Below are 25276 nucleotides of genomic sequence, written 5' to 3' on the forward strand. Positions count from 1 at the left end.
ATATTAAATCTGAAATGCATTACCTGAAAAGCTGTGGAGGCAGATACTCTCATGACCTTTAAGAAGTATCTAGATAAGTATTTGAAACGCCAAGGCATAGATCGCTATGGATCTAATACAGGTAACATGATGGCTAAAAGGCCTTTTCTGTGCTGTATCGCTGTACTCTATGGATAATTTTTACCTTCAGTGGTCATCCCCTCTGTAATCTAGTTTATCTAATTTTAACTTCCTGTCATTTCCTCCACATATTTGTTGAAGAGATGACTTCATTAATGTAAAAATGTAATTTTTAGAAGTCTTGTTTCTCTCTCTTTTTGTTATCAGTGTTGAAATCATTATAGAATATAAAAGAATACGTGAATTTTCAGTTATTTGTGTTGTGAAAGAGCTAACATTATTGTTTCAGGCCTCCATCTGTTCCCAGCAGTGTGATAATGTCCCCTGTCACCAATATTTGCATATTCAAGTACCAATTATGGCTAATGTTGTAAGAAAACATTGCAGTGTGCCTGTGGTTTTGCACATATTAATTGGTAATCAATCCTCAGTTTCCTACCAAACTGCTACAATTCATGCTATTTAGCAAAGACTAAGCATTATCAAAGCTGCAGTATTTGTGGCAGTGAAAGCTACTTCACATTGTCATGGACAAATCATTTTGCACATTAATTACACTGCAATGTTGTAATAACTAATTGCTAATTGCTAGCTCAGTGAACTGCACAAAAGAAAACATCACATTGATTTCAGTAGATGTATATATGGTGCTGATTGGAATCTTCATGATAAAATGCACACACAGACAATTGTACTCTTTCAGATCACACACTCAGTTCATAAATTCTTTTTTTTATGGCAGAATGGTCCAAAATTCAGTATTGCTACTTTGCAGCTGGTTTTGAAAAATACTTCTTGAATCTCTACTTTAATTACCCGGCCTCTTGTTTTTTTAAAAGAAAGACAAAAATGGTTGCTTGCTGTGTAAGTTACAAAGCCAGAGGACAGCATAGTGAAATACAATAATATAGTTAGATAGCTACATTTAACTTCAATGTATATCAATAGAATATGTTTTTTGATTTTTTAAAGAAGATTATACTGGAGCTCCTATGTTATTAACGTTGATTAAGCATTGATTTTGTATTAATTATGCCCACTAAGCTTATTTTTTACCTAACCTTGCATGTAAATAATGCACTGTTCTTTGATAAACAAGAATGTTATTAAATTCATGCAAGGTTCATGCACACTATTATAATAATGCTTTGTATTTCTTGGTTTTATATCCAGGAAAGGCTAAATCAGCAAAACATGTTTCAATAAGTCTGTTATTAGTCTGTCGTGTTACTAGTCCAATAAGTATTATTGTATGTTTCAGGACAACAGACATGTGTTTGTAAATTTGGGCAGATGGTTACTTGCTGTTGCTTGCAGATACCATTTGACCCCCTCGAAGCCAGTCCGCCCTTCAAAGACCAATACTCGAGAAAAGTTTAAAGTATATCCGATGATAAACTGACAGCATCACCTCCAGTATAACTGCACTGCTCTGAAAATATTGCATTGGCAGTTGTCTTTAGATCCCTGGTTTCAGACTGCACTGAATCATTTAATTTTTACTTAAAATGTTATTACATTTTGATTATTATTTCCTGAATGCTCCATTAGTACCAGATGACCAATTGATTATTTTTGCATAACAAAGTACTAGAAATAGTCTATTTCTATTTCTCTATTTCTCGATCTGAAACGTCGTCTATTTCCTTCGCTCCATAGATGCTGCCTCACCTGCTGATTTTCTCCAGCATTTTTGTCTACCTTCGATTTTACAGCATCTACAGTTCCTTCTTAAACTAGAAATAGTCTGTTCCCTTGGTTCCCCAATATATTGATTTGGAACACCATCTCTTGTACACTTCACAACTTCATCTTCTGTATTGTTACTCAAAGTTTGGGTTATCCAGTCTATACATGGATCTAAGTCTTCTGTGGTTATTGAATTGTCTTTGTTAAATGTACCTAAACGAGCCTAGTTATGCTGTGCCCCTGCATTTCACATTAGGGGGCTGATATACAACTCCCAAACCAGCTTTCTATTTCTTACATAAACCAAACCAATTTTTGTTCTTGATATTTTTAACTAAAATTGTTCCTCTCTACTGCCTTTATCTCATTTAAAAAAAAAAATCAGGGCTACCCTATTTCCCTTCCAATTCTATAAGTTACCTTAATTGTGTAAAACTAAGAACGTATGGGGGAAAAGTATGGTGGCCCGTGAGGAGAAGGATTAGTATGTGACCACAGTCATCTTTTTAATGGTTTTATCCTCACCACGGTCAATGTCTATGCAACAACCATTTCAAACAAATGGCAACACCATTTTGTTCATGGGTGTTAGCAAGGATGAAGAAATATTTTAACTGCTATGTTTGTGTACTGCCTACATTTCAGTCAACCTACATAGATCAAAACTGCCATTTCTTGAGCTGATGGATTTAGCCACTGATTGTATTACCACATAGAGCCATTATTTTAGAGCTTGCTTTAATGAGCTCTCCCAGACAAAATCAACAGTAATTGTCAACTGCTGTCGAACTAACAAAAGTTATTAAAAAATAGTTTTCTGGCCTTTCAAATTTTTCTTTGAAGTTATCTATTCTAACTTTGGCATGTGATTGCTCATATTGCTTCAAGTAATGCGAGTTACTTTCATAAAAAAGACATTCAGTCTATAAAAAATAATTTGTGTTTGGCAAAATTTGCTGCTTTTTCAAAAATGTGATTCGGTAAGAACCTGTTGACTTATTTTGATAGTTGTAGTAGCTGCACTATCTACCTCAGCTGCACTTAAACTACTTCCTTTCCTTCCTGATAACCCTCACTTCAAAGTAGGAAGACATAATGTACAATTTATTAATAGTTCATTGGCTCGAGACCAAAGGGCTTGGGCACTCTGTGCAGCATGCTTCGCCTTAGTATGAACATCTAATCAAGATGGCCCAAGCTCCCACAATAACAACCAAATGCAATTCAACAAGCCAGAGTCTTTGAAGTCCTATTGCAGACTTTGTACCCTAGACCAGGATAATAACATTCCATGATTGCTACCTTTGTTGTATATTCTCTATAGAGAAGTAATTACAGGCTTGATTTAACAGAGAGAACCTAACACAGCTTATGATGCTTAAAATGTGATTTCATTTGATCATTTTCTCAATTTGATTGGTATTATTAGAATAGTTCATAAAAGATGTTGTGAGAAACATGGGCAGAGGTTGAGGCTTGCATCACAGTGAAAGAGATAATGAGGACGGTGTGGAGATCGTGTCTGAGCAATCAACACCTCTGCAGTACTTTCCTGCAATGTACTTATCGCAGTATTGTAACTGCACTGCATTTTGAAATCTGAACAAAGTGCATCTTTCATTCAATAGAACATATTGAATAGTTCAGTCATTCAGCTTCATTTTTGTCATTGAAAAAACTCACTGAGTGCAAAATAATGTTCAACAATGATATAATTACAAAAATACTTGCAATCATGCTTTCATATTTGTTATCGTGCCAAAAATGTATATAATAATAATAATAATAATATTACAACTTGCGATTTATTAACTCTGCAAAACTTTCTTAACGCCAGTATTTTTACGTTTTCCATGTTGATGGATTTTTTTAAATTATAATTTCCTGCAGAGATAATGGAGAAGAAATCAAACAGAATGGTGATGCAATGAAATGCAGATGCTGGAATCTTGAGTAAAACACAAAGTACTGGAGTAACTCAGCTGGTCAGTCAGTATTTGTAGAAGGAATGGATAGGCAACAGTCAAAACATGGTGGTGCTGTTTGCTGACTGGTGGTCAATTGGACAGGACATGCAAAATACATATTTTTTTGTTCCTAATGTGCACTTTGCCCTTCAGATAATGTCTGTGCTGAACATAATGCCGACCAACTCTGACTTGCCTGCACATAATATATATATACACCAGAGGTCCCAGCACAGATCGCTGCAGAGCACTGCTGGTCACAAACTTCAAGTCTAAATATACCACAACCCTCTAAGTCAGTTTGGAATCCATATGACCGAATAACTGTTAATCCTGTGCATATTAATCTCTGGCCTTTGTCACGTCTTTAAAAAAATCTTTATTAAGTTTGTAAGAGACAATCCGCCTTGTACAGAGACAAGCTGACTGTCCCTAATTAACCAATTCTCTTCCAAATGGGAGAAAATCCTATTGCGAAGATTCCTCTCCAATAGCTTCCCTACCAGTGATATGAGGCTCACTGGCCTATTATCCCCTGGATTCTGTCTACTTCCCTTCTTAAATGAAGGAACACCATTAGCTATTTTCTAGTCCTCTGGGATCTCGCCTGTAGCTAGAGAAGATGTAAAGATCTTTGTCAAGACTCCCACAAGCCTCTCTCAATAACATGGGATAGATCTCAACAGAGGGTGGGCTTTATCCAACTTGATGCTCGTCAAGAGCTCCAATGCCTCCTTAATCTCAAACTGCCCTTGCATATTAGCATTCTCCACACTGATCTCACTATCCTCCAAGTCCTTCTCCTTGGTGAAAACATACAATGTACTCGTTTAGTGCCTCACCTACATCCCCAGACTCAAAGCACACAATTCCCTCCTTTGCATGGATAGCACGCAACAAAAAAGCTTTTCGCTGTACCTCAGTACTGTGACAATAAACTAAACTAAACTTATCCTTGAGTGGTCGTACCTACTCCCTCGTTACAGGCTGTGTGCTCAGCCCCCTGCTCTACTCACTCTATACTCATGACTGTATAGCTGGACACAGTGCAAACTCCATCATCAAGTTTGCCGACTACACCACCATTGTTGGACGAATTATAGATGATGATGAGTCAAAGTATAGACGTGAGAACGATCGACTGACCAAATGGTGCCAGCACAAAATCCTGGTCTGTGTCAGTAAGACCAAGGAACTAATTGTGGGCTTTGGACGAGGAAGGATGAGGACCCACAAACCTATCTATATCGACGGGACAATGGTGGAGAGAGTCAAAAGCTTCAAATTCCTGGGAGCGCATATTTCTGAAAACCTTTCCTAGACCCAGCGCACTAATGTGATTATAAAGAAAGCCCATCAATGCCTCTACTTTCTGAGAAGATTGCCGAGATTAGGTATGTCAGAGAGGATTCGCTTGAACTTCAACAGATGTACAGTCGAGAGGTTTGACTGGTTGCATCACGGCCTGGTTCAGCAACTTGAGTGTGCAGGAGCGAAGAAGACTGCAAAAAGTTGTGAACACTGCCCAGTCCATCATGGGTTCCGATGTCCCTACCATCGATGGGATTTACCAGAATCGCCGTCTCTAAAAGGCAGACAGTATCATCAGAGACCCACACCACCCTGGCCACACACTCATTTCATCCCTGCCATCGGGAAGAAGGTACAGGAGCAAGAAAACTGTAACGTCCAGGTTCAGTATAGCTTCTTCCCTACAGCCATCAGGCTATTGAACACAACAACCTCTATTAAGCACTGAACTTCATAGACTATTATTGTTATTGCACTAATGTGTGCGTATATGTTTACATATTCTGTTGTGCTGGTGCACATAAGAATTTCATTGTGCTATCTGAGACGTATGACAATAAAACACTCTTGACACTTGACTTTTGGGTGCCCGTGTGATTATGCCCGGAGTCTAGCTTTATCCAGAAATCCCTCTTTGCATCCTTCATGGGTTTGCAAACGTCACACATAGATTTCTTGTGACACTCAGGATTGCCAGACTTGAATGCTACAGACTTGAACTTCACCTGAGAGTGGACCTCCGGTTGGTCCATGGTAACCGGGTGGGGAATACTCGTATTATCTTCTTTGACCTAGACCTTAATACACTGAGTGATGAAGTCTGTGACAGAAGTGGCATTCTCATTTGGCCGCAGAGACCTTGAATATAAACCAGTCCACTGACTAAAAACCAGTCACTTCTTAGCTAAGCGTCTCTTGACTCTTGCATCAATCAAATTAAAAGGATTAAATAAGAGAGAAAATTTGAGAAATGTTGTCAATTTTAATTAACTTTCCAGACAAACTTTCAGGTTTTAGCAGTTAATCAAAGGAGAAAATTAAGACACTTAGTTCAAGCAGCTAAGCAGGATTTGATTGCAAAAAATCCCATTTCAGTTGGTTAGCAGCAGATTATGTGAATGAATAACATATTACAGATTACTTTGGTAGAAAGTAGTATTAGTTGTCCACTGGACTGAGTGCTGTGTGGCCCTTACAATACCTAAACAGTTTCTTTTAAATAATGAAATTAATCCAGTAAATAACGGCAGAAAATGCTGGAAATGACAGTAGTTAATGTTTCATGTTAATGACATTTCATCAGAATAGAAACAATGTCAATTAATCCAGGTGCGTTCTTTTTCCGAAAGGACATTGGTTTTCTTTTCGCTAAATACCCCCAAAAGATATTTAGATTTTGATATATAAACTACATATTTAATTTTAAATAGCTTTGGGGCACAGTGGTAAAGCTGACTGCACCAGAGACCCGGATTTGATCCTGATTAAGGGTGCTGGATGTACGGAGTTTGTACATTCTCCCTGTGACCGCGTGGGTTTTCTCCGGGTGCTCTGGTTTTCTCCCACATTCCAAAGATGTACAGGCTTGTAGGTTAATTGGATTCAGTAAAATTGTTAATTGTCCCCAAGCTTAGGATAGTGTGCTAGTATAGGGGGTGGGGGTGACTGCCGGTTGGTGGGCCGAAAGGCCTGTTTTGACGCTGTACCTCTAAAGCCCAAAGTGTAGCAATGGATAATTTAGAAAATACTGTTAAATAGTGTAATATGTATTATTGTCTATTTATACTTAACGTTTAAGGGATATTTTTTAATGTTTCCTTCCCTGTTTTATAATTGTGTGATTTTGCTACATGCTGTATTAATTCCATTCTTTTACAGTGTGCAGGCAATTTTTATGATGAGGAATGAGAATCACATTCCTCGTCATTTTCTCTGTAATATATTTCCAAACACTCTACCCTTCGAAGAAAGAACTTCATTTCATGGCCCTCTCCCGAAATCACTAAATATATAGGGAGCTTTTGTATGCAAGCTATAGTTGAAATCTAATTCAGGTCCTCTGAACGCGAGTCCAGACATGTACACTGTGGACAACAGAATATTTTGTTGTCATTTCTTCGTCAGGGAAAATTTTAACCCACCGATCCGATGAAAATTGACCGAGTTATTGGCATTGAACTTGAGGCAAGTGGGTGGATGGGTGGTGGTAGTGACATTTTCCCCTATTCTTTTTCTGAAATTTATATATTGCATTATGCATATTATAGAATAAATTGAAATAAAAAGTGTCACAAGATCATATTGGCGTGACTTTTGTATTTGTATCTTCATTATAAACCAATATCTTTGCTTCAATTATACATCATTGTGATGTGCATTATTCATCTCTGTGAATGAGTGGGCTGATTAAGAGTACATCATTGTTGCTTCATGCCTGAAGTGCTTCACCTCTGCACTTTTTTTATCCTCCAAATTGAATGACCCTGTGACCATTCACATAATTAATTTGCTTTCTTGATTGTTGCATGTTGTGTATGTAATTTGGTCGTACAATTTTTAGGTCTTTATACTGATATAATTAACTCACAATAAGCTGTATTTTGCTGCGAGGCTCACCATTCTTTGAGCACAAATGGAACAACAGCATCTAGCAAACATGCATGCATAGTTGATGTGAAAATCCAGCTGTTGTTCATGAGGCTCTGCACTCCCATCAGTTTCATGAAAACATCACCTTATCACCTGGCTCTCTGTTCAAAAGAAAGATCCTGTGCTGACATTATGGAAACTGATTGAACCTGCAGTAGATAATTAGGGATTGGCCATTCATCCATTCCTATCTAAGTTCTTGTTTAAAGCACGTTAATTCTTTGGTAAGTATATGACCTTGATAGTAGGTGTTGTATAGCATAGCTGCAGTGCTTCATCGTCTGCAAGAAAGAAAAGTAATTAATAACGCGAAAAACGAGAAGCAAAGAACTACCGATTCTGGGAATCTGAAATAAAAATAGGGAATGGAGGAAGTATATAGCTAGTCTGCCAGCATCTGTGAAGAAGTACCAAATTAACATTTAAGATTGATAATGTTTCAACAAAACTGCTTGTTTTATTACTGCAGGGGCAAAGAATGAATGATCTCAGTCTTAGAAAGAAATATATAGTTTTTTTAATTTGTTGGAGGTATGGGGGAGGAGACTGAATATGGTTTACAAAGGTAGGTTATAGTAGTGAGTAGAAGCAGATGTAATATGAATTAATTTTATTTTAGCACGCATATCAAATGGCTGAAGAAAATTATCATGACTTTTCTCAGCTTGCTGACTACAGGTCAAAATTAACTACATGGCATTAGACCATTGCTAAAAGTAGTACAAAAATAGCCCAAGGTTTGCACGAATGGAGCATCTTCTGGAACACCATACTGAACTTTTGCCCGAGCCCTTTAAATTAAAGATTCTGTGTTGAGAGCTGCTGGAAACGAGTTGATAATGATTCAACAAGGTTAGTGGATCATGGGATTATTTGTCTGCTTCCTCAATCAATACAATTTAACAATTGAGAAAAAAGCCTTGAAATGGTAATTAAAATGGCATTAGCAGAAAATCACATACAGGTGGTGAAAGGAAGCGTTCATCGAAATGGAATGAGTTAAGGGACAGAAATGGATAATTTATATATTTTTAAACTCTATAAGCAACATGAATCTTGCGCCTCATTTCCACGACTTCAGCTAGCTGTAGTCAAAAGTCATAGATCACAGTGCAAGCCACTGACCCACACTTCATTAAATGTATTTAAGAAGGAACTGCAGGTGCTGGAAAATCGAAGGTACACAAAAATTCTGGAGAAACTCAGCGGGTGCAGCAGCATCTATGGAGCGAAGGAAATAGGCAACGTTTCGGCCTGAAACGTTGCCTATTTCCTTCGCTCCATAGATACTGCTGCACCTGCTGAGTTTCTCCAGCATTTTTGTGTACCTTCATTAAATGTAGCTGGATAGAAAAGGGTGCCAGTTTTCTGTTGACATAGTCTTAAGGAGGAATCTTATGAGAAATGTGTCTAGCTATGATGGTCCTCAAATTTAATACTGGTGTTATTGTAATTTACAATGAAAAGAACACATTTCAATGATTAAATAATCCTATTTTAATAATATGTAGATATTTGTTTTCCATCTTCAAATGTTGTTTACATCCATAGGTATCCACTGCCAAAAGTTCCAACACCATGACCATTGAGGAGTCCAAGCAAAATACTGTCGAGGATCAGGAGAACAACAGTATTGAGATGAAATGGAAGCAAAGAGCACAGAAGTTACAGGTTAGGTGGATTGTTTATAATTTATTTCACTTTTGTTTAGACAAAATGCTGGAGTAACTGGTTCCTTCTCTCAAGAGATGCTGCTTGATCCGCTGAGTTACTCCAGCATTTTGTGTCTACCAACAAAACTGACTGTTCAGTTATTAGATAACAAGAAAGTTCTTGTCTCACGAATCCGAATGAGTTATTTGCAGATGTAACCAAAAAGGTTGATGAGGACAGAGCTGTAGCTGTGGTCTATATTGATTTCAGCAAGGCATTAGAGGCATTACAAGGCATTATAAGACATGTACGGAGTTTGTACGTCCACACGTGAGCTGCGTGGGTTTTTTCCAGGTGCTCCGGTTTCCATTCACAATCCAAAGATGTATAGGTTTTTAGGTTAATTTACTTCAATAAAATTGTAAATTGTCCCTAGTGTGTGTAGTATAGTATTAGTATCTTGTGGATTGCTGGTCGGTGCAGACTCGGTGGGCCGAAGGGCCTGGTTCCACACCGTATCTGAACTAAACTAAAAATGCAACACTTCAAACTTATCAGTGTTCAATTCCATTTGACATTCCTTGTCCCACTGTTCCAATTGATTTGCAACTTGTTGTAATTGTACATAACCTTCTTCACTGTCCACTACACCACACATTTTGGTATCATCTGCAAATTTACTAATCATGCCACCTACATTATCATCCAAATTGTTAATACAGAATACGGTGGACTCAGCACCGATCCCTGCTGCTAGCACACAGCTGGTCTTAGACTTCCAATCTGAAAACCACCCAGTCACATCCCCCCTCTGATTCCCACTCTTAAGCCACATGAAGATCGAGAACTAGCATCCCCCATTTTCTTGTTTAACATGAACTCGTTCCCCATTTGCAGGCCCGACAAGAAATCACATCAGGTGACCCTAGAAATGATTGGTGCAACTAAGGTACCCAGTCCCTTTAATTTTTAATTGCCAACTGCTCATATATCAGGGGAAGAAGGACAGGTGATAATTATCCACAATATTTTTGTATTTATGTGTTGTGTTTTTATACTACTTGTGTTTTGTTTTTGCAGAACTGCAAGACAAAACAATTATCCACTAAGAAAAAAGGATTAACGAAAATAGTGAGAGAAAAACCTCCACGACCGCCTAATAAGCCTTTGCCTATCCAGCAAGTGCAGAAAACTCATCATGACGAGAAGCGGCGACATATAGAAGATGTGGAGGTTCATCAGAATAAAAATACATCTGAGTTGCTAATAATTGACAGAGATGATAACTGTGTTCCATTGACTCCCGGCAGTGATAATACATTTTCGTCAGTATCCCTCAGTCATGTTGGTCCAGCTGTTATTCCCAATTGTCAGCCAACAGTGAATCTCAACATTCATTTAAATACTTCTTCAGATTTTGTCCCAAGTATATCTGGTGATAATGCACAAACAACTGTTACGCTGGTTCCATCACGTCACCCAATGAACCATGGCTCTTCATATTACAAAACCCACAATATTTATAATGCTCTGCAGCCCCAAAATCCTGTTCCATATCTTCAAGACTATCAAAGGATCATTCGCAATCCAAACCAGCACAACAATGACCCATCAAAATTTTCAACAGCTTTCAATGCACAAGAAAAGGCACAGTATCAACTCATGTGTAATGCACAAGACCCTTTTCAAGCACTCTATACACAGGCTCATCATGATCTAATGGTCAATCCTAATTATCATCAGGCTGCATATCCTAGAGCATTAGCAGCAGTTCCTTACAATCATACCAGGTCAAATCCAATACCTTATTCAGTGAACCAGGAAAAAGTGATAAGAGAAGATAACCATCTTGGAAAGGAACATGGAAATTCGGGGTAAGCAGAAAATAACACCGTCGAATAAAGTTTTCCCAAATATTGATAGAATCAGTATTGATAGAAAATCATATTGGAGTTAATTAAATCAACATATTAGAAAGTTGATTATGGTGAGAAATTGTTCATAAAAGGTGTATTTACTCAAAGGGCACTTTGATATCTAATGCAGAATATTAACTCATTTGTTTTGAGTAAATATGATCCCTTAAGGTTAATGAAGTATATTGTCAAAGGAGAACAAATGCTTTGGATGTACCCACCCAACAATTTTCTCAGTGTTGCTGAAGATTGATCATCATATGCAACTATTAGTACATTTTGGTCTTTGAAGAGTCTCCTTTAAACCTAGTCATTTCCCTATGTTGTCGTGCTATCTCCTAACATATGATGGCATCAAAGTTTGGTTGATAAAACATTTTGTGTTGTGTCACCACAAAAATCCAAATTCAGGTTATTATTGGGTGGCAGTTTTGGTAAGAACAAAGTTACTGTGCAACTGTATGCAACCAGTTGGTAAATATAGAAGAAATATAGAAGTCAAGTCAAGGGATTCTGCTCTTATTTGATAATCGCAGAACGCAGGCACTGGAAATATCAAGTTTGTTTAGTGTATTTCTCCTGGCAATCAATAGGACTTCAGAATTATGAAGGGTTGTGGGTTTCACTAACAATAATGTCACTGCTCTCCAAGCACTGTCTGGTGGCCTTGAGATCTACAATTTTTCAAGATAACGATTAATTAATTTCATCCTTCCTGGTTTCCCCAGAGTACAAATTGGCATCATATCACTGTGCAGCTCCTCGTATTTGCCAACTAAATCTCATGGGATCTGATAGATATTTGCTCAAGTTATTGTTGAGGCAGTCAAGTGCTGACACAAGAAACTGCAGATGCTGCTATCTTGCTTAAAACACAAAGTGCTGGAGTAACTTAGCGAATCAGGCAGCATATCTTGAGGATATGAACATGTGAGTTTTCGGGTTGGTTGAGATCCTTTTTTCAGGCTTGTGCTATCAGACCACGGCTCAGATCAGTCATTGATAGGTGCCATTGGATAGGATTTGTGATTTATCCAGCAAAAACCATGGTACCATTGGCCAGCATTGCAGATTCATTGTTAATTTTTGCATTGTAGCGATGTCAATGGCTTATGTGAGCTTATTTTCCTTGATGAGGGAGAAATCCTTGCAAAATGAAGAATTCATAAGTGCTAATATGCTTTTTCAACATTTGATACAGAGAATTTGTGTCTCTAATTATTACCTAGTAACTGATTGTTTTGTTCAGTTACCACAAATTTTTGTGGCATCTTTAAGCAGAGACATCACATTAAGCTCAAAAACATGAATGACGTACTTAAATTCCATTTATTTTTAAATTAATTATATAGGTTAAGTAAATCACGTATTCATTTATTCATTTTTGTAATTATAACTAATATTTTAAAGATCCAGTTTTGTAAGTACTTACTAGAATGATTACTATAATATTTTGAAGAAACAACAAAATGAGATGAAAGTTTTTTCATGGCTACATTGCGGGCTGTTCGAACAGGTGTGAGTGTACTTAACAACTATTGCTATTAACTTGCTGACACTCAGTTTACATCTGCCAGATGGTTCCTATTCAGTAGCAAGGACTGAAAAAGATGTTGTTATGCCTTATCATAGGGGCTATTCATTGATAGGTCAGCTAGTGATTCCGATTAGGAAATTCATCTCTGGCTTTCAGACTTAAAGTGAATCCCATGGGTAATGAGTTTAAATGAGACATTTTGATACAACAATCTGTTATTTGACAGTAATTTACAATGTAAATTTCCTTTTACTAAAATAGTCGCTTTGTCCACAGTAGTGGAGAAATTCGACATTTTGCTATCTAAAGGGGGGTATTGGTCACAATTCCATTGCTTGTCGACATCCGATGTTGTCCTTCATGGCCCAGGAGCCAAATAATACCTATTCATTCAGGTGGAATGACATGTTACAAAGAGGTTCAACTGTCCCGACTGCAGGAGAATAAAGAGGAAGTATATTGGACTTTATTGCCTTCCATCACAATGAGAAACATGGGGAATCCGCTGTGGTGGATGTTTATGTTAACCTTTATGTAGTTGTGCGTCTTGTTGCTTTGTTTTTAGTATGGCGGTATGTTAAATTCGAATTTTACTGTACCTTAATTGGTACATGTGACAATAAACTTACCTTGAAACCTTGAACCTTGATATTTTTGACTTTGCACAGGATATAAATAGTTTGAGATGGGTACTGTGAGAAATAAAAATGTCAGACTTCAAGTAATCAATTTCCTATATGTAATAACGTTTTAAGATATGCAGTAAAATTAGAGAGCAGTAAGCACAAATCAAGTTTTTTTACAAATTCATATTTATTTATTAAACAATGCAATGGAAGAAAGCTTGTATTTTCCAGTGTTTGTGCTCAACTGGCATAGATGTCAATTGAAGAAATTTCAAAGGTTTCAAAGGTCTTTTATTGTCACGTGTACCAATTAAGGTACAGTAATATTCAAATTACCATACAGCCATAAAAGCAACAAGACACGCATTTACATAAAGGTTAACACAAACATACATCACAGTGGATTCCCCACATTCCTCACTGTGATGTAAGGCAATAAAGTTTAATCTTCCTCCCTCATTTTTCTCCCGCGGTCGGGGCAGTCGAACCATTGTCAGGGCAATCGAAGCCCCCATGTCAGGGCGATCGAACCTTCCGTGGCCTGGAGCTCCTGAAGTCGGTCTCTAACCAGGACTGCGAGCTCCACGATGGTAAGTCCGCAGGCTTCCACGGTTGGAGCTCCCGAAGTCGGCCTCCATCAAAGGCTGCCAACTCCTCGATGTTAGACTGCAGTGTGGAGGGAGATACGACACGGAAAAAAAGTTGAGGTTAAAAAAAAAGTTTCCTCCCCACCCCCCACATAAAACTAGCCAAAGAACACTAAAACATACATTTAACACATACTATAAAACAACAGAGAAGGAAGGGACAAACAGACTGTTGGCGAGGCAGCCAACAGTCTGAGTGTCATTTGAGTGTTGAGTGTTAAATTCGAATTAATCTAAACCAACGGTAGAGTCTGCTGTTTCTATACGTATTGCCTCCTCAGCCATATAACATCTAAATAAGACCAAGTTTCCACTATTATAACAGAGAAAACAGTCTCCAAATACATCAGGAAGTTTGTTATGAATACCATTGTGGCACTTGGACTTACTGACCCTTGTTTATCCATGTTGCAAGCAGAATTAATAGATGGGAACTCACACAGTCTATTTGGATTTCCAAAATGCATTTGGATAAAGGCATTCTGCATAAAAGGGCTGGTGTAGAGGACATAAGAAGAAGTATTTTAGCGTGGATTGAAGACTGGCATTTACATTAAAGAAAGATTTAGTATCATCACCAAAATGATTCCCATTTTTATAATAATGATGCAGGCTAATAACAGTCGGTTAAATTAAAGTAGTTTAATTTCCTATGTGTTATTTTCCAAGGTTTACTACACTACCCTTTCTAACTTCGCAACAACAGTATTTGGTTCAATCTCCAAGCACACGGCTCATTCAGCAAATGGAAAACATTTATAAAGACACGCCACGTCTGGCTCACACACATCCCAATTCCTGCCTGGTGCTACCATCCATTTATCCCATGGCGGGGAGTGACTCCGAACTGGACACTGGAAGAAACAATAAAATACCGACAACTATGACGCGCTGTAACTCAGATGGCTACTTGGCACAAATGGAGAAAGTTAATAAGCTCAAGGAAAATAAAGATTTCAAGGTAAAAATAGAAATGAACACATTCTTTGGCATTTTACATAATAATCTTGAGACCTCTTGAGAGTTTTTATTAAACATGGAAAAAAAATAATTGTAGTTGAAATCAAAGATTATAGAGCAGAGCAAGATAGACCACTCCTCCGAAATCCAATGGGCTGACGTGTAGTACGTAGCGGAATGTCACGGCCGCCATTAGTTTATGCCAAACGCGGCATCTTTGGTAGCGGGGACGGACTCCACAGTTATCAAATCTGTTCTTACATCAGGTCGCAGGGAAAAGCAAAGATACTAGAGGCTCCTCTAGTATCTTTGGGGAAGAGGACGTTTCCTGCACTCCTGAGTTGATCCAGGACTGATTCTCGGTCCCCCCGAAACCAGATGAAGGTGGCCGGCGGGAGAGCCTCAAGCGGTGCTCCCGAGGTAGCGGGCAATGCACCTCTAGTATCTTTGGTGTAATCCGTTCCAAAGATTGATCCGCTCTATCATCTTTGGCGTGATCCGTGTTGTAGGGAAAAGTGTGTTATGTATAATCGATCACTTCACATATTTAGTTAATACTAGACTAAATGGGACCCGTTGGGTCCCAGCTTCACATGGGAGGGCTGGTCCCCCAACGCAATATTCCACCTCAGTCACTCTGGCCGGGCAGCTCAGTCACTCTGGCCGGGCAGCTCAGTCACTCAGGCTGTTGTGCACTGAAGGAACTGGTTTCCAGAGGGCTAGTATGGACATTGTGGACTGAATGGATTTTTGGACTTGCAGTTCACTAAGTCATGGTTGGTGGGCTGGCAGTTCAGTCACTTACAGCTGGTGGTGGCAGTTCACTCAGTCACCCCTCGTCCCTTCTCCCCCCCCACTCTGCTCCATGCCATTCCCCTCCCCCACACACATTCAGTCTATCTCCCCTCAATCTCCCCCCCATGCACTCTTAGTGGCTCTCCGACAGCGCAACCATTCCTGCCTATTAGGTTACTATTGTGATGAAGAGCACGCGAGCATGGCAAGTGGAAAAAGGATTTATTAAAGTTTAAAATGTGAATGGCTTAAAATATAACAACAATTTAAACGTTAAAGATGAGATTTATTAAGTTATTTTTTGTTGTGTCTCTTGCTGTGTTCTGCTGCTCACTGCCTCTTGATATTTAAAAAAAAAGACAATTTTAATATAGAGAGATTAAGCGGTCAAATTTTAACAAAGACAATCTGAAAATTAACCTCAAAAGTCATCATGGCGTGCAGGCTGCAAGTCCAACCTCACAGCACTCCTAGCCAATTTCACAGCATTTCAAGCAGAACACACATGAACACACACACACATCCACAGAACCACAGCTACTCGTACGTACGCACGCACAGACAGAGGACGCACACACACACTTTAGAAGCAATAGAGATACTATTTGCAAGCATATTAGAACCAATAGAGAAACTTTTTGCAGGCATTTTAGAACCAATAGAGACACTTTTTTCAAGCATTGTAGAACCAATAGAGACACTTTTTGCAACCTTTAGAACCAATAGACTTTTTTTTGCAAGCTTTTGAACAAATAGACATTTTTTTGTAAGCATTTTAGAACCAAAAAAGACACATTCTGCAATCATCGTAGAACCAAAAGAGACACTTTTTGCAAACATTGTAGAACCAAAAAAGACACATTCTGCAAGCCTTGTAGAACCAAAAGAGACACTTTTTGCAAACGTTTTAGAACCAATGGACACTTTTTGCAAACATTTTAGAACCAATAGACACTTTTTGCATTAGCAGTTTAGAACCACTAAGGGCACTTACATTTGAGTAGTCATGTGTTTAGTGTTATTCACAGCTCAGATAAATGTGACCCTCTGCCTTCCTCCATCTTGAAGAGACTGAGGCACACCACTTCCGGGTTTTATAGTCTCTCCCCCTCCCACCTTTGCAAGCATTTTAGAACCAATAGACATTTTTTTGCAAGCTTTAGAACAAATAGACATGTTTTGCAAGCTTTAGAACCAATAGACATTTCTTTTGCAAGCTTTAGAACCAATAGTCATTTTTTGCAAGCTTTAGAACCAATAGACATTTTTTTTGCAAGCTTTAGAACCAATAGACATTTTGTTGCAAGCTTTAGAACCAATAGACATTTTTTTTGCAAGCTTTAGAACCAATAGACACTTTTTGTAAGCTTTAGAACCAATAGACATTTTTTGCAAGCTTTAGAACCAATAGAGACATTTTTTGCAAGCTTTAGAACCAATAGCCATTTTTTTTGCAAGCTTTAGAACCAATAGACATTTTTTTGCAAGCATTTTAGAACCACTAAGGGCACTTACATTTGAGTAGACATGTGTTTAGTGTTATTCACAGCTCAGAGAAACGTGACCCTCTGCCTTCCTCCATCTTGAAGAGACTGTGAGGCACACCACTTCCTGGTTTTATAGTCCCTCCCCCCCCTGCCGCCAGCGGGGGCAGCAGAGAGAATGGGGAATTTTGTAAAAACATTAATATCTCTGTCATTTGTCATCGACGGGAAAAATCCTCGGCACACATGCGGCGGAGGGGGGCTCTGAGCAAGGTGGCCAAAAATGACGGCCATAGGTGGCGGCGTTCTCTCGGAAATTGCAGCACAGATGGCCAAAAGCGGTCAAGAACAGAGATTTAGTAATATAAGATTATTGTAAATTTTATTAATATTATTGTAAATTGCAGCTCAATAAAATGGCATCATGTCATACCCATGTCATACTACGCTTTTTACGCAGAGTGGCGCTTCTTGCACTGCTCTATAATCTTTGGTTGAAATCATCAATACACTCCAGCAGAATGTGCATGCCCCAAATCTTAGCTTGCTTCTTTCAGTTGCCCGTGAGGAAATATGATGGAGATGTTCGGTTTAAAAGAGCAAAGCAGCAACCAACTGTTCAATAAAGCAGTGAATTGCAGACTAATAGATATCACTGATGGTTTCTCTTTGCATCCAAGAAGATGCTGGGCAAAGATGAGGACAATATTGATTTTGCCTGTGAGCAACAGTGCATTGACTGTGGATTGAATGCCTTGTAACTTTGTGTAGCTCCTTATGTATTGCTCCTCAGGGAAACTTACCTATGTTATCCTGACTGTAAATTCTGTTTGGGATGTAAAGACTCCTGTAAGCTTACTTCTTTCCAGCGGATCTTACTGCCATGGGTGCTCCAGGTGTTCTACCACATTTCCCCATCAGTCTTCTGCTTTTAGCTAGATATAAAAATGTTAGAAATGCAGATATGAAAGTGGCATTGAAGAGATTTTTAGGTAGGCATATATATTTATGCAAGGAATGGAGGGATATGAATTATGTGCAGGCAGAAGCAGTTGGTCTTGGCATCATGTTCAGTATAGATATTGTAGCAATGTTACAAAATTTTGAGATTTTAAAAATCAAGTCTGCAATTTATTCCATCAGATAAAGCATAAAAAGAAGTTTAATTTGACACCTAATTCACTTTCATATCTCAAGTATTTAAAAAGTTATGACAATTTTCATACTCGGAAATTAGCATCTTGTTCCCTATTGATTTTCTATGGACATAACAAAAAAGCTGTGATCGTGGACAGTCAAAAGCCCATAACTTTCTTAAAAATTAAGAGAACTGAATGAAATTTTCAGTTATCATAGATTGAAGCATTCTGAAACAAATATAAAATAATCTTACTTGGATGACCTGAAATTAAAGCATGTAATTAGTTAGTTACCCAATTGTAGCTAATTCCAAACTTCAATTACTAGATCTAAACATCTATCCATTTCTTAAGATATGATTAACATTTTTTAATAGCCTAAGTGTCCAAATAATATTCACAAAGAATTCACAATAAAACATGATTTTTAAATCTCATTTACATTAATTTATAGGACAAATGGAAGGAATTTAGTGTTCAATTGCTGTAAATTAATGGTCATTTAAATCAGCTTTCGAGTGGGATCCTGTGGAACGCGCTGGTTTAGAACGTTCACATTGCGGTAGATTTGTGCCCCAAATGCCCAGAAAAATACAACGGGATTTACTGGGGCACCAAATTAGCTACTCGCAACATAAAACTTTGTATAAAGGGATCTTAAGAAGCGCTTTTTAATGTAAAAATAAACAACCTACCTTTCGTTGTCCCCTGTATGAGATCCGACCTGTTGTCGGCGGTAGCGGGTATAGAGGCTAATTTTTAACTTACTATAATAATTAAATAAACCCGTAAAATGTAAAAATAGCTCCAGCGAGCGAAACTTCAAGCGACTTTTCGTCAGCAACTGATGTAGGCTGGAACAAGCTCGATTTGAACAGCCTAGGGAAAATCGCGTTTTAAACCCGCCCCCCTCTAAACGGCGCCATAATCACACACACGGGCTGGGACAGATCTGCAGCGACGCTTAAGGTAGGTTTTGCAACATACCTAGATATTGTGAGCTGAAGGCCCTTTTGCTGTGCTGTGCTATCCTTCCCCATTTTGAACAACCTGCTTCATTTAAGATTTCTTGATCTTGAACTCTCCTTAAGATTTAAAAACATCATTCAGGTATCGTACAGTAAATGCGTAAAAATAATAAAATATGCCAAAATGCACAATGAACTATCAGCAACGGGTGGCATAGCTGGTAGAACTGCTGCCTCACAGTATCAGGGACCCAGGTTCGATCCTGACATTGAGTGCTGTATGTGTGAAATTTGCACATTCTCCCTTTGACCGCGTGGGTTTCCTCCAGGAGCTCCGGTTTCCTCCCATATCCCTAAAATGTGTGGGCTTGTAGGCTAATTGGACTCTCAAAATTTCCCCTAGTGTGTAGAGAGTGGATGAGAAAGTAGAACTTAAACCAATTCAGCATTTCAATTGGGCACTGATGAGAGGCAAATTAAATAACAGTAAAAATTATAAGGTAACACCAAACATTTAACACTTATAAAACTGAACACCTTACCTGTAGATAGTCACTTTCTAAGCTGCAGTGCTCATTATTTATAGCTTTGTTAAAACATAATTTGCATTGACCACTGTGAAATTTATGTTAACATTTTTTTATCTGTCAATGCACAATGTTAACAAAAAATATTATCATTACACCAATGTTTAAGAAATGTTAGACAAAATCAAATCCACCATGCTTTGTGTGTATCTCTCAATTTCCCAATTACTGTGACTTATGTGAGTCTATACATTTTTGCTCTTGGATGCTAATTCGTGTTCAATTTTACCTCGTCACTTTCTTATTCAAAAAGGATATTCGTAATGTTGATTAAGGATTGAAATACACCAGTGAACACCAAAGCAACAAATAGTTAACGTGATTAACAAAACCATGACCAAACAGACTCTTAAAACGTTAGCGGAAAGCTCAGAAACAGACATGATAAACTTGGGTAAAACGGCTTTCATTTTTGATCTGGTTGTTTTCGGCTGCTTGCCCTGTCAACTGGCTTTGAGGATTAAGCACTGACCAAAGCACAGATCTGTCTGATTCATACATTCCCCCTGTGCTGTAATAATTGTTTCTCTTTGTATCTACTAATTCTGTCAGTCCCATGCCCCTTAGGTATTTCTTTACTCAAGAAAATGGTGTAATCTTGTTATTAAATGGTGCAACACAAGTAAAGGGCAGACATTTCACAGAACTGACTCTTGCTCTGATACTTATACCAGAAGCTGATGTCTGTCCAGGAACCTGCCCCACCCGCTCAAAATTTAGAAGCAGAAGCAAATGTAGCATCACACCCCCATCAAGTTAGCATTTATCATTTTCTTGCTTATCCCACTTTGCTGGCCACCAAATTTTGAAAATGATTGGCTGATATTCTCAATCCCAAATTGCAAGAACTTAAAATAAATGATACCATCCAGTAGAAAAGACTGGTGAGCATAGTGCTTGATTCTTGTGTTCTTTTCCCCTTCAGGTCAAATTAGGAATTCCTTTATCATGGAATGTAATTTAGTCACCTAGCTGAAAACATCACTTTTCTGAGAATTTAGGTTGGTTCTAAACCTTTTAAATCCTTTTAAAATGTATTGTGGTTTTCCTAATGCCTTATGAGATGATCAATATGATCTTTAACTAGTTCTAGATATAAAGTGACGGTAATGCTATATATAACATAGATTGTATTTGAGAGACCGGTAACAAGAAAAAAAACTTTCCTATTTCTATTATAACCGAATAGTTTTTTTTAAGTTATATGTTGTGCCCCAGAGCAACCTGTAAAGAAAATACCTTGACAAAATCTTTAGTTTAGTGTAGTTTAGAGATACAGCGCGGAAAAAGCCCATTTGATGCACCGATCAGCGATCCCCTCACAATAACACCATCCCACACACACTAAGGACAATTAAAATTTTAATACCAAGTCAATTAACCTCCAAAGCTTTATCTCCTTGGAGTGTGGGAGGAAACCGAAGATCTCGGAGAAAACCCATGCAGGTCATGAGGAGAATGTACAAACTCCATATAGACAAGCACCCATGGTCAGGATCGAACCTGGATATCTGGCACTGTAGCTCTACCACTACATCGCCATACCTCCCTTTTGTCTTTTAACAAACTGTTCACAACTTTTGTTACATTTTTGCTCAATTTGTAAACAAAACTTTAGGTAAAACTCAAAAGTTAAAATCAATGCCCTTATACTCAGCTCCTTACACAGCCTTACCCAACAGCAGTTTTATTTATCCCTTCCTCCAGCCTCACATCCTTCCCAGTTTCTTGGTTACTAATTGATAAGGCAAAAAAAAATGCAGATACAGGTACTACAAATCTGCAATAAAATAAAAGTGCTTGCAGTACTTAATAAGTCACCCAGCATCGCCAGAGAGCGAAAGAAACCAATGAAGAGTAATTTATGTGAAACATTAACCTTTTTTCTCTCTCCCAGATATACCACAACTTGTTGAGCATTTGCAGCACATCTTGGTTACTAACCCCAATTCTTTAAGCAATTCACCTTTGCCTCAATTCACCATCCCCTTCCCTCAAATCCTTTCTTTACATCCCTTTGATGATGAGTCTGATTCTTTTCCTAAACTATGTTTTTTTCTGCACTTTATGGATTGGAGTGTTTTCTCCATTACAGGTCAAAATATGTTAATCTTTCTTCTATTTGTCTTCCCCCGCAGCCTTTTACAGTCCACGACAACAAGGACCTAAAACAGGACGTGAAACTTGGAGGCTTGGGACCTGACTATACATCTTCTCAGGACAAAGCAAGTGTTTTTTAGATTTTCTCCATATGACAATGGCAGGGGGTTTGTTAAAATGGAACAAGAGTTAAGCCACTTGTTAAACTCAAGAATAACCCACATTGGTGAAATAATCTTGAAATTTGGAGGTTGGTTGATTTAATTGGACTCCAAACTACCATGAGTAGGAAAGCAACAATAATATTTTTCTGCCAGCTCGGACTTCCTAGAAAAAAACAGATAGAGCCCAGTATGTTTTTTGGATTTCTTTTGACTTTGGTGTGTTTCTTGGCCCACTTCCATCAGCATTAATTTCCAACCAGAATCCCCCTTCATTCCACCTGATTGCCTTCCACGAATCAAGCCAACACCCGCCCCTATGCTGGCAACTATCCCTACAGCCAAACCAACATCCACATTTTCCCCCTCACCCAGTGATCGGTTATTGATTCCTACAACTTCTGACTAGAGTCTGATGTTGCAAACTGTAGTTATGGACTTGATTCATTGCATAGTATTCTGTACCCGGCAGTGCTGAAAACTTGGTACAATACATCCAACATTATGGGACTGCCTGCGGTGAGAACGGAATAGTCAAACAAATTCCTTCCATTTTACTTTCATTACTTAAATTCAAAACTGTTTTTATTTTCCTTTCTTTCCTATGCCTAATATTTATTTGTGTGTTTATCTGATCAGGCAGAGAAAATGAAACGACAAAAGGAATATGCAAAGCAAGTTAACGAACAGAACCTGAAAGGCGGATGCAAATCATCTACCTCCCTGCCGAACCAATCACCAAGCATTGAAAATAAAAATATTACTTCAAGCCGGAAAGTGGTGTGTTTCAAATTAAATTTAGTTCATGTTGTATAGGTAATGATGCAAAATTGAAGGAATATTTTACAGTCAACCAGTAATTTGAAGGATTTCAGGTAACATTTCAAATATTAGTGGATAGTGATATGTTCAGGCAGATGTCAAATACTGTCAGACTGATTTGTTGCATTAAATATATTCTCTTTGGAAATCCTAGTGCAGGTAATTGGAATGTGTAGAATAACTTTGATCAGAAGCCGACTGATTGTTATGTTCATTGGCAATCGGAGGCCAACAGATGGCGTTGGGGTTAGATTGGGTTGGTGGGGCAAAGATAGGGATGCAGAGCATGACAGATTTATTCAGTTTATTTGGATGGAAGGTGTTGGGATTAACAGCAAAGATAAGGAGAGTGGTGTTCACAAGATCTGAGAATATTGAAGGGTTGTATAGAAATTCTAAGCTCAATATTTCAAGGAGCTACCTGGAAATCGGCAATGTTAGGAATGTTACAGTCTCAGTAGGGATTGGAGAAGGGGCATTGTTGGGATTGAGAATGAAAAAATGCTTCCAGTTTATCTTTGCAGTTTGAAGAAAGTTTTGTTACAGGAGTGTCCATTAATGGGTATCCAGAGAATAAATTAGCCAAACTTTCATGTGTTGTTCCAACAGGACTGGTGAATAACATCATCAGATGCTGATTTGGAAATCTCATCAAGGGTGCAAGAGTGACCAATCACATTAGAATACACTGCTAATTTTTCTGAATTATGCTAAATGACCTGAGAATGGTCATCATTGTGTTTCATTCTAGAGAAATGAATTTTATGATTAACAAAGCTGATAAAAATATACGTTGAATTGATATCAGAATACAATGAGTCATATTGTACATTAAAATGAACCTTTTCTTTGTTTCCCTCACACAATCCTAGGCAATAGAATATGCTAAAACGATTCAAAAACCAAAACCAGTTCCAGCTAATTCCAAGATGGCCAGTGAGTTGGAAGATCAGAATCAATTAACAAAACTTGATCACTGTGTACAACTGTGCCCACCTGAAAATACAATGCTTGAGATGCTGCAGGAACGACATGAAAAGGAGAAGCAAATTGTGGCAGCCTTTAAAGCAATGCATGTGACCTGATGACAAGAAATATTGAAACATTATATATTTATGGATAAATACTGAAAGACTTATAATGTCATGCTAATTACAATCTAAGTTTTTTTTAAATATTGCAATTGTATTTGTCATGTCATAGAGCAATCTATGACAAATGATGGAGTCTCTGCAGACTGCATGAAGATGGTGAAAGTGAAACTATTATTCTAAAAATATTTTTAAGTGCATTTCTTTGAAATTTTAAATGTGTATGAAATATCTGAATATCTAAACACAGTTAAATCAGATTCAAAATTTCCATTTAAATTTGTCCAAACTTAATCTTGGTGGGAGTTCACATTTTATAATCCTCCTCAATTTTGTTTTCACCAGGATTAAACTGATGTTTGCAACCTTTGAGCTGGTAATTTCTTGTGAGTGAGAAATTTGTTTGGGAACCAACGTATGTTAGTGGTTTCAACCCTGCCGCTCCCAGTTATATCATATTGGTTCTAAGAGGTGATAATTTCAACCTGCCAGAAGTTTTTTAAAAAAAGGTTAGTTCTAATATCGTAACAAAATGAAAGTAGTGTACATATATGACCTCAGTGGAGAATCTGCTAAACAATTCAGAAATATTTGGAAATTCTGAATAATGAGGATTGGCCTAACCATTTTGAATTAAAATGATGCATTCTGAAATTCATCTATTTTCTACAGTGCATATAATTATAGCATAGGGGTTATTTTGATGACTGAGCTCATTTTAACATACTAATGGAAAACTTTGAAGTGCATCATTCACAACTCAATATCATAGCCAAACATTATCTCCAGTCACAAAGCAAATGTTTACCAAATCCTGCAGAGGAACTTTCAAATATATTGCATATTTCCTTCTGATGCCCCGTGCAATGAATAGTCTGTAAAATAGATACAGTGTATTTTTGTGTCGCCTCCTTTTACAGTGCATAAGCAATGACTAATTAATGCTTTAAAATTTTTGAAAATTAATAAACTCTAGGATATGGAAGAAGAGCAGGGAGAGGGTCTAATTAGTTAACTTCTTTGAAGAAGGATCAGGTATAATGGGCCGACTGGC

At 37.9% G+C, this 25276-nt stretch overlaps 1 protein-coding gene across 5 annotated transcripts in view; it reads left to right on the forward strand.

The window, feature by feature from the left end:
* The window catches only part of jhy (junctional cadherin complex regulator), a 42208-nt gene extending 17817 nt beyond the window's left edge, over nt 1-24391 (forward strand). For all 5 annotated transcript variants that reach the window (XM_055660798.1, XM_055660796.1, XM_055660797.1 and 2 more), the window contains exons 5-10: nt 9288-9407; nt 10470-11263; nt 14785-15076; nt 22187-22277; nt 22953-23089; nt 24004-24391. In XM_055660798.1, coding sequence (XP_055516773.1) covers nt 9288-9407; nt 10470-11263; nt 14785-15076; nt 22187-22277; nt 22953-23089; nt 24004-24216 — 1647 coding nt within the window. In that variant the 3' untranslated portion in view covers nt 24217-24391. The remainder of the gene's footprint in view (nt 1-9287; nt 9408-10469; nt 11264-14784; nt 15077-22186; nt 22278-22952; nt 23090-24003) is intronic.
* The last annotated feature ends 885 nt before the right edge of the window (nt 24392-25276 follow it).

This window comes from Leucoraja erinacea, chromosome 32 (assembly GCF_028641065.1).
Source record: "Leucoraja erinacea ecotype New England chromosome 32, Leri_hhj_1, whole genome shotgun sequence".
In the NCBI taxonomy this organism is placed as follows: Eukaryota; Metazoa; Chordata; class Chondrichthyes; order Rajiformes; family Rajidae; genus Leucoraja; species Leucoraja erinaceus.